Raw genomic sequence first — 9,838 nt, 5'->3', positions numbered from 1 at the left:
ATGAATTGTCACAGCCTTGAGTGAGGACCATTTCATTATCTGAATTATTTGACACTTGCACACTTTCCTTACCTAAAATTAACCATCGCTTATTGATTTTTAAAGGAAATAACATGTCAAGCAAGACACCGTGTTAAGTAATGTGGGATACAGAGAAAGCTAAGGCATGATTTTTGCTTGCAATGCCCGTCCATTTTGATGAGGCAGGTAATCTATGCTTAGCTATAATAAAAAGCAATACAAAGATTTTAAATAGCAGCTAGCTGGTATAGCCAGCAGGAACCATGATAGTAATGATAACTGTGGAATGGGGTGGTGAAGAAAGCTTTAAATGTAGGCAAATCTTGAAGTGGCCTTGTCAGATTATAGAACAGAAGGCTGGACTATGGTGGAAGGTGCAAGGATGTCTATCTTTCTTGATTTGGGGACATGCATAGGAAAGGTAATTCATCTGCACCTCAAATATACTTCTTACATTTACCAATGAGTAAATAAAAATTTAATGGCAGAATGAATAAAATCTCAGATATCTCCCTCTTCCTATTCTTAGGTATATCAGAATGGCTTTTATAGAACTATAGACGGCTGAGAGAGTCTCTGTTGAGAGTCATTGTAAAATCTTGAAGGACTTAGAAACCTACTTGCTCCATATAATTATAAGAAATAAGTATTTTTGAAGAGATAACCATATAACTCAAACACTATTTTTCTCCACAGATACACAGCATCACCTTTCACTTGCATAAGCAAATAAATTACAATCTTGACTATAGTACTGTTTGCAACAATTTAATTTTTTCTGAACATAGCTCTTATTCTATTATAATGCTTGAATGATTCACATGCAATGTTTCCAATCCACTTTTCCTGGCTTGTGAAACTTTTTAACGAAATGTTAACATTTGCAGGCACCAGATGTTTTGACATAAGGAGAAGCAATATGTAAATTTTAATCCATGCTAGGAACAATAGCCTGCAGGCACCTTTTTTCTTATTACGTGAATCATATACTTAACCGCAATGTGGTCGGTCCTATCAAAATCATCACCATCTAGAATGTTGTACTCTTGTCTTATGGATGCCAATTAATGAAAGTGATATATATTTTACATGATGGGTATCCACTACTTAACCAATAAGCCTTATTACATTTTACAAAGCTAGAACACTGCAGGTGATAATATTGGTGGTCAGTAAACCCAATGCTTATTATCTAAATGGTCGATAGCAACATATATCACTTACTTTAACAAAAATAGTAAAACCCTGTTACAGCTGTCTTCATCCATCCCACCTTTTGGACTCAGTTCAGAGCAAGGTGTGTGTGTGTGTGTGTGTGTGTGTGTGTTGTACGCGCGTGCGCACACGCACGCGTGCGTGTGTCTAATAGACCAAATTTGGGGACAACTCCAAATAGTGCCTATGTGTAGGTTCCAATAAACAATAATATAAGAATAACATATTCTTATAGTAGAGTCGTTTCTAATACCAAGACATTAGAAAACTTTTTTTGTAAGCTCCCACATGGGCACACATGTATCCATTCCCAAACACATCACACATGTATGTATATACACGATAAACAGTCAGGTATAAAATCTATTCAGTCATCCATTTTTTCAGTCTGTATAGGGCCAAAAAATTATCCTGATTTTTTGATCTATATTATACTAGTTACTTCTTTCCACACAGAAATTATGATATTGATCAGTATTTTTTGGCATTGATTAATGCTTTAAAAAATATTCACATGGTATAGCCTTAAAAAAGGAATGAACCTATACTTGAACATAAAATATTATTTTCTATAGTCAACTTGGAGCTATCCTGTTTGATTATTTTTGAAGAAGGTATGTAGATGAAAATTCATAAACATGGTATTAAATATTAGAGTGTCTTAACATTTAACTGAAATCCTTATTAATTTCATTATCAAGGGATAGGGCTAGTCAATACCAATTAGCAGCTTTAAAATGTTTTACATATTAAAATACAGTATTCTATTTACCCTAGATTATCTGGGGACCATCTAGTATATTAAAAGATTTTGCAGCGTTTCTTAGTGATTGCACTGCTACGATTATGCCTGTTAGCAAATTTGCAACAGTTTGATAAATATTTCCCATAAGTCAAAACCATAGCAGCATGGAAAAGCAGATGGTAGGAGACTATAATAAAGAGTGTAACTATTATTTTTGTTAATAGGGAACTATTGGGTCACTCTTTTCAGCATGGACTGTGTAGTAGGCCGTTGTCAGTTGTGAAGTCTTGGGGCTGTTGAGTATCCTTTCCGATGATTAACCCACATTTTGTATTTTCCAGTACACTCTATAGACAAAGGCAGAATAAAAAATATATTAAAGCATTTAATAAGTTTGTGCTTTCATTCAATATACTCAAAGAAAATATTGGTACATTTTTTAAAGAATGTTCACAAAGATTTATGTATGCATTAGTGTACACACCAGTTTTCTTCATTTTCCTAGATGATAAGACACATTACTTTGCTATATAAAAGTGAGAAATAGCAATAATTACAAATTCTATGGTCTTACTAGACTAGCAATGTTTTCTTGATCTAAGCAATGTTAGATTAAAGTTATAGGAATGTTACTTCAGCTATTTATATGTATAAAACATTATTAAAGTCAAAGATTTTTAACTACATTGTTATTATTAAGATTAAATAGCTGAATTAATTTTAGCCTTGTATGCCATAAGCAACTGCAATGCTGTTAGGTAAGATCCTTGAATTTAGTTAGCTTTTAAACTTCAGTTGTCATGTATTAAAGAATAACATAATGTGTAACTTCCTGATCATATATAATTTTTTCTGCAAAATGATAGTCTACAATTTCTTTTACATATTTTCTCATTTGTTTGTTATATATAACCACCAGTTTTAAGTAACATTTATTTCTGTGGAAAAAGCAAAGTTGAAAATATAGAATTTTTATAATAAAATGATAGTGAAGGAATAGGAGAGGTAGTGCTGCAAACACAAAAATCTTTAATTTTATTCTTGAAGCCTGTTGAATAAATGTAGGAAAAAGACATTTTACTGAGGGTTAAGAGAAATACTTTGGATATATAGAAATACATAAATAAATCTCTTCACAAGAAGAAGACAAAACATCCCCTTTTATGTATCGAGCAGCAGAAAGTAGTATTTCATCATTAAATTAACTGATCCAGTGGGAGGTTGCTTTTTTAATCCAAAGAACTGTTTTCTGATAATCTCCTATACACTCAAATTCTCTAATAATGTCACAGAAAAAAAAGTTAACACAAAAAATTTTAAAGAAAACTATTTTTATCAGTTTTTGAATAGGTTCCTTATTTACAAATTAAATATCATACAAATGATAAAATATTGGTACATGCAATGAATAATGATTATGGGAAGGTCATCTGACACATTAGATAAGCAACACTCTAAATGCGTTTAGTATTTCTTAAGTACATTTAATGACATCTCCGTATATGTAACTTACACTAACTCGAGTTGACATCTTACACTTATCAACATGCAGGGCACTGGAAGGCCAAATGATGTCATTCCATGTAGCTTATATAGGCTGTGCCATTATCAATACTGAAGTAAAATTCAATCCTTCAGGTGTTTTCAAGAAACCCAGATGGTTGATCTAGTGCTGATAACACAGCAAAATGACTAATTGATTCCAGTTTTCATCTACATTTTAGATATTATAAGATCAGTAAATATCAGCCTAGAGATATTGTAAAAACACTGAAACACTTCTAGTTATGACATTTATTTATTTAAACATCAAAATTCCACAGTATCAGAACAGCAAGAAAAAAAATTTCAAGATACCTTGAAGTATAAAAAAATTAACATGACTCAATCTACCAAAACAAAGAAAAAATACATTCTTCTTAACGTTGGGAAATCTAACTTCTCCCCTGACATAAAGGTAAATGAGCATGCCAAATCGAGAAACTTGTACCTAATTTTTTAAAAGTAAGAGCTATTAAATATTTTATTTATAGTCACGTGAGTGGAAAAAAAATGAGTTAAAAAAAAAAGAGGAAGGCTATTTCTCAATGTCCCCAGCTCATCTAGGTATTTATTATTTAGAGCTTTTGTACCCACATAAGGAAGGCTATAGTTACTGATACCATGTCTGTAAACTGAGGAAATTTTTTCTGTATATATAAATTTTCCAGTAATGGGAAAGGACACTAAAAGAAGAAATATATGGAGAGGTACTCAAAGGAGGTAGTTGTTATTTTAAGATAATTTGGAACTGGGAAGGCTGCTTACACAAAAGACATAGCCATAAAAAAGAGAGCCAATAGTTTATAGTAAATAGAGATGTAAGATTGCATGGGACATTATCTTGAAAAGATAACTAAAAGTAAATAAAACTTGTACCTTATTTTAAACAAAGTTTACTGTAATTACAATTATTTGTAATTACAATTACAATTACTGTAATTACAATTATGCAATAATCTTTTGAGTGAACAAATCTTAGTTAATTGCATATTAATAGTCCAGTGACAGCTGAGGCTTATTTGTGACAAAACTGTTTGATAAACAATATACAACTTTTAATATTACAAGTCTCATTTCTACAAAAATATCTCAAGGATCTCTCTCAATTCTTAGATACTCACATAATTTTCTTTTGAATTTACATATTTTTGCCTTGAAATACATACTGCATTATTTTAAACTGTTACTGGCATATGTTTACAATATCCAATAATCGTAGAGAAACTGACCATGAATATATAACATGAGTATATAATAGGAAGTATATAAACAACAGGGATGTTTGAAGGGAGATTACTTTATAAGTAAACAAGTTCCTTTGTGAATAGTCAAGTGTTTGCTATATATACTTTACTTTCCTAGGCAACCTCAACACTCTTAGGGTTGGGAGAGTGATGTACAGATAAACAGGGCTCCCTCCTCCATCACTGTAGATGATATTCACTACCCACTTAGCTCTTAATGGATACATAACTACAGTGGTTTCCATTAAAGTAATTCCTGATAGAGGAATTCTTCACCTGGCATCTAAGAAGACATTTGGGAGGTCCCTAAAACTTCTTGGTGTGTGCAAATATTGGACTGTATATACAACTCTGTATTTTTCTGGGGGAATCTATAACTTTCACTAGATTCTCAATACCTTAAAAAGTTAAGTACTACTGACTAAAATTAATTTTTTAATCTGTTTCAGTTGACTGTGACACAGCACCACTCTTTGTTTTGTCTTTCAAAATCCATTACCCATTTTACAATCCCCTGATAGCTATTATCATCTGAAAGTAGCAGAAATAGTAGTAGTACTCTTCTCAGATCTCTTTTGTTCAGACTACCATCTGTGTCAAGTCCTTACATTAGCTAAGATTATGAGGAATGACCTTCAGGAATGGAGTAGTAGTATTTAAACAGAATTGAAAAGAATGACAGAGTAATGACATCACCAGTGTAGGTCTTCTCAAAATACGAAGAAATGAGAATACTGGATAAAATGAAAACAGAAATTAGCCTCTATTTAGAATGTGTTTTGCATGGATTTAAAAATATATTCCTTCTATATGATTTGTATTGTTATATTAAACTATCAACCTAGATAATAAAGTAGAATTTTATCATGAAGTTAAAAGCATATAATGTTCTCTCAAAAATTCTTGAAGTGTATTTTATTGCTCTTTTTCACATGGCCTATTTCAGATGAATTTATCTATCTGGCTTTAATGACTATTCCTATAAATTTAGAGTTATTTTTTCCATGTCAAACAATAAAAATTATTTTAATTCTCCAAACTCTGAGCTAATGCTGTAAGCTAAGCCTGAGATAATTACTAGACCATAGGAATTTAATATTTTCCCACTTTCATTAGCATTATGTCTCAAATTTTGTGATGACATATTTCCCTGTGAGTAATACCTAAAGCACCCTTTCAAAAATTTATCCCAAAGTTAATATTCAAGAAAGATTACCTCTGAATTACTTTAGTAATGTACAGTAGCATTTTAATTTTTAGGCTTCTCCCTCCTAGTAAAAAAAATTCAATTTGTACCATATCATTTCATCCTACTATTCAAGATCTTCTATAATCTGTTGCCAAAATTATTTTTCAGGACTTCCAAGCAGACATCTTCTAGGGTGGCCAGATCTTTCTAATGAATGTTCCATGAAGACACTTCCTCAATTTATTCTCATTTTTGTCATTTGGTTGATATTATTCCCTAATATGCCCTCCCTTTCACCAAATTTATGCTTTTAAAGAGAAGTTACATTCTACATTCCCATAGACTTGTGATTTTCCAACCTTCTTCATTCATTTCCATTTTCTCTGACCTTCTGTATTTGTAGCTTTTGCTGTACCATGCAGAGCTTAATTCTATGTGTCTTCTATCTTTTGTTGTTGTTCCTCATGTAGTCTTGTTACTCCCTGGGGAGTAAGACCATATCTTGTTCATCTGTTCCACATTTTCACAGGATCCACTGAAGTCTGCATATCCCTCCATAAATAGTCATTGTTCAGATGATCACTCATGGAGATATAGCACAGAGCAACCTGCTTGGTAAGTCAGTTCCTAATCCCAAGCTTGAGCTTTCTTTCTTGAGAAAGAAAATTTTGAGTAGAGCATTAGAGATATAAATATTTTTAATAAACGCTAACAAAGCTAGCAAAGGTGACAGGGTATCCTAAGTACTTATGGGAATGGAGCTTTATTGTCCACTCAGAGTTCAATATAATAAGAAAGAGTTTCTGTTTCACTAATTATTTTGTCAGTTGGCAAACAAAGTTTCTATATTTTGTCAATTTGGAGCAAAACTGTATCAACTAATTAATTTACATCCATTTTTAGAGACAGCGATAAATTGTAGCTAGCTGAGAAGTCCTAGTAAAGTCTTTTTTTTGGGGGGGGGTATTCTATTTATTGAAACTGATTATCCAGTATCTCTTTTGGATGAAGTAAAGAAGATTTGGAATACAATTTCTGATCCCGATTAGAAAAATCATGAAAGGAAAGGAAAATAAAAAGGACATGTACTACCTACATTGTGTGTCTGTGTGTAAGTGTATGTTTGTGGGAAGGAGTAAAATTTCAGCTCATATTCTTGAGGAAATTATTCAACATGTTCCTTTTTTGAACATAAATATGCAAAGACACTCTCAGAATTAGTGTAATTGAACTGACAAGAGGGATTAGGCCTCATTTTAGGAAGCAAAGTTCTCATAAATTTTTGGTATTTTATTGTGGAAAACTCTAATGTTTACTGAAGATTCACTTTTCAATTAGAATATGACAGATTCTGTATCTTTTAACTATTTCCTCTAGCAAGTTTGAACTTTCAACATGTCCCCGCAGACAGTGGAGGAAGTCAATGGACTATGAGAGCTGTTGATCTTGATACTTGATGACTAACACAAGACTTGAATAGAAGAGTTGGAAGTGAATAAGTGAAAAATGGTTTGCGTATTTCAGTAGGTTTTCTCCTTGCAGTCTGATGGTTCCAGTAATACATCACCACATCTCCACTCTGACAACATTAGTAGGGAGTTATTTCTTATGCTGTACCTCTTTTCAGGAAAACACAATTTAGTCAAAGAAGAAAAAATCCTTAATCATTCTCAATAATTCTTCAACACCATGTTTCTTCTTCCTGTGAATTCTTCTGTCATCTCTAGTTTTTCGTGAACAGTCTATTCCTTTTGAGAAAACTAAGCCAAAGCAATATATGAAACAGAACATACTTGCATAGCACCAGCATAGAATTGCTTCCCAGTTGATGAATTGAGCCTGTTTGCTTTGTTTATAATTCATTCCCATCATCTGAGCTAAAACTACTTCTCCTACTGCTTTCTTTGGAAACTGCAGGGGAAGTGGCAGATAGCAGAGGATCTGTTCCAAATGGAGATATTGTGTCATCTAGTAGCATGTCATTCAATCTTTGCTCCTCTTTCAAAGAGGCACTAAAGGATAAATCTGTGAAATGTGACAAAGGATCAGAGAAGGCCATAGCTTGATCACAGAGCTCAGGACTGGTCCCTTGAGACAAAGTCAGTTGTTGGCAATAGTCTACTGAATTCTGCTCAAGATGGGTCTGTTGTTTGGTGACATGAGCACCTAAATCAACTGTGCCAAGTGAAGCCAGGGCTGGCAGACCATGAGCACGAGCCTGTATTTCTAGTTCCTGCAATATCAAACAATAATAATTAAATGATGACTTTGCAAGTGGACTTAACTCTAGTAAATAAACCAGAAATAGAAAAAAATATTAACAAGCATTCAAAATGAAGACTGATACATATTATAATATTCTTTGCAAGTAATGGAACCGAGTGTGTTTCTAATGCCTGAAAAATAACCCTGAGAAAACTATACAGATTAAAAAAAAATTCTTTTCTCATTGCTGTTCAAGGGAATACATAACATAGAATGGTTCCATAGTGGCTCAGATTACAATATAACCATTTGGAGATAGTGGAAAATATTTCATTTGTTCGTCCTGATTAATTTCTCACTATAGGACCATTTCATGGAACAGAGTGGTGCTTTACCTGGCAATAAGCACGCTCACATAAAAAAAATCTTGAGAGTTATGAAAACCCATATTTTGATATTTTGTGTCACATGAACAGATGAGGACTGACTTAATATATACTGGCATAATATGCCTGGCGGCAATGAAATCCATAGCAATGTTACTAAAGAAATAAAAGGGAGAGAGAACAATTTAGTGTCCAATATGATATAAAGAAAAAAATGTTTTAATTATTATTAGTTTTTGGCTGGGATAACATCATGTGCTTATCAAATTGGTTCTATTTTAGGCATTTTGCAATTAGTTGTTATTCATTCTACTTTTAAAGCCACCTTGATCGTGGACATCTAATCAAAGTCTAACTGAAACAACCCAATCCAAGAGCTTCTAAAAGGCAATAAAATTATCCTTTAGAAGGAAAATAATTGTTAATAAGAAAAATAAATGATACAATGAATAAAACCGATGGTGGATAAGTCACATATAAGTGACGTGGTTCATGGCAACATTTTTATAAAAACCTGAATCCGGAGTAGAAGCCGCCTGTTAGCCTGCTCTAATTTCTTCTGTCTGTGTTCTAATTCTCGAGCTCTCTGTTGTTCTTTTTGTAGCCACTTGATGTACTCCACTGATGCTTTTAGAATGGTTCCTTTGTTCCAGCGCATATCACTATAGAACGGAGAGATAACCTTTTCACAATTGTGCATGTCAGCAGAATTCATAAGAACTTACAAAATCTTTTACATTAATATGAAATAATGATTTACATGACTATTATTCACTCTTAGATATTATTGCTTCTGAATAGAAATTTTAATAGAATAGTTAAGAAGCCCTTATATAGTAAAATTAATCCCAGAATGAAAATAAGTGTCAAAAGAAAGTAATAAAGTGACTTTTTGTGGGAGAGCTAAATGCAATATCATGATTCTACCATTACAGTTTTTATATTTTTAGTGAAAATTGCTTTTATTATTAACTCTGAGATTAAAATCTATGTGCAGTATTTCTGCATTAATGAACTAGGAAATGTACATTACTGAGGACTTAAGCCTAAATTTTTTAAGATCATTTCGAATGTACCAGTCTTTTAACCTACTTTCTAATAAGGTTGCTTTTATGCTTCTAAGAAAAAAAAAATAAGGTCCCTTCTGAATGGTGATCCTGAGTGATTGTGAAACAAATCAGAGTTTAGCAACATCACTTTAAGCAATAGAGCAAAACTTTCTAGAATCATTAGGCAAATTTTTCTGCACAAAGACATCAATACTTGATTTAAAAGTTGGATGCCTATTTTT

General features: G+C 32.5%; 1 protein-coding gene across 5 annotated transcripts in view; it reads right to left on the bottom strand.

Moving 5' to 3' along the window:
• Nucleotides 1-3,444: 3,444 nt before the first annotated feature.
• TFEC (transcription factor EC) overlaps nucleotides 3,445-9,838 on the bottom strand; it is a 123,411-nt gene continuing 117,017 nt past the window's right edge. For all 5 annotated transcript variants that reach the window (XM_032870958.1, XM_032870967.1, XM_032870991.1 and 2 more), the window contains 2 exons: nucleotides 9,062-9,209; nucleotides 3,445-8,189 (listed from right to left, as the gene is read on the bottom strand). In XM_032870958.1, the coding sequence (XP_032726849.1) occupies nucleotides 7,809-8,189; nucleotides 9,062-9,209 (529 nt within the window). In that variant the 3' untranslated portion in view covers nucleotides 3,445-7,808. The remainder of the gene's footprint in view (nucleotides 8,190-9,061; nucleotides 9,210-9,838) is intronic.

This window comes from Lontra canadensis, unplaced genomic scaffold (assembly GCF_010015895.1).
Source record: "Lontra canadensis isolate GAN:19392208 unplaced genomic scaffold, GSC_riverotter_1.0 scaffold2, whole genome shotgun sequence".
Classification (NCBI taxonomy): domain Eukaryota; kingdom Metazoa; phylum Chordata; class Mammalia; order Carnivora; family Mustelidae; genus Lontra; species Lontra canadensis.
The sequence above is the reverse complement of the archived record's forward strand: the minus strand, read 5'-3'. Positions and strand labels throughout refer to the sequence as shown.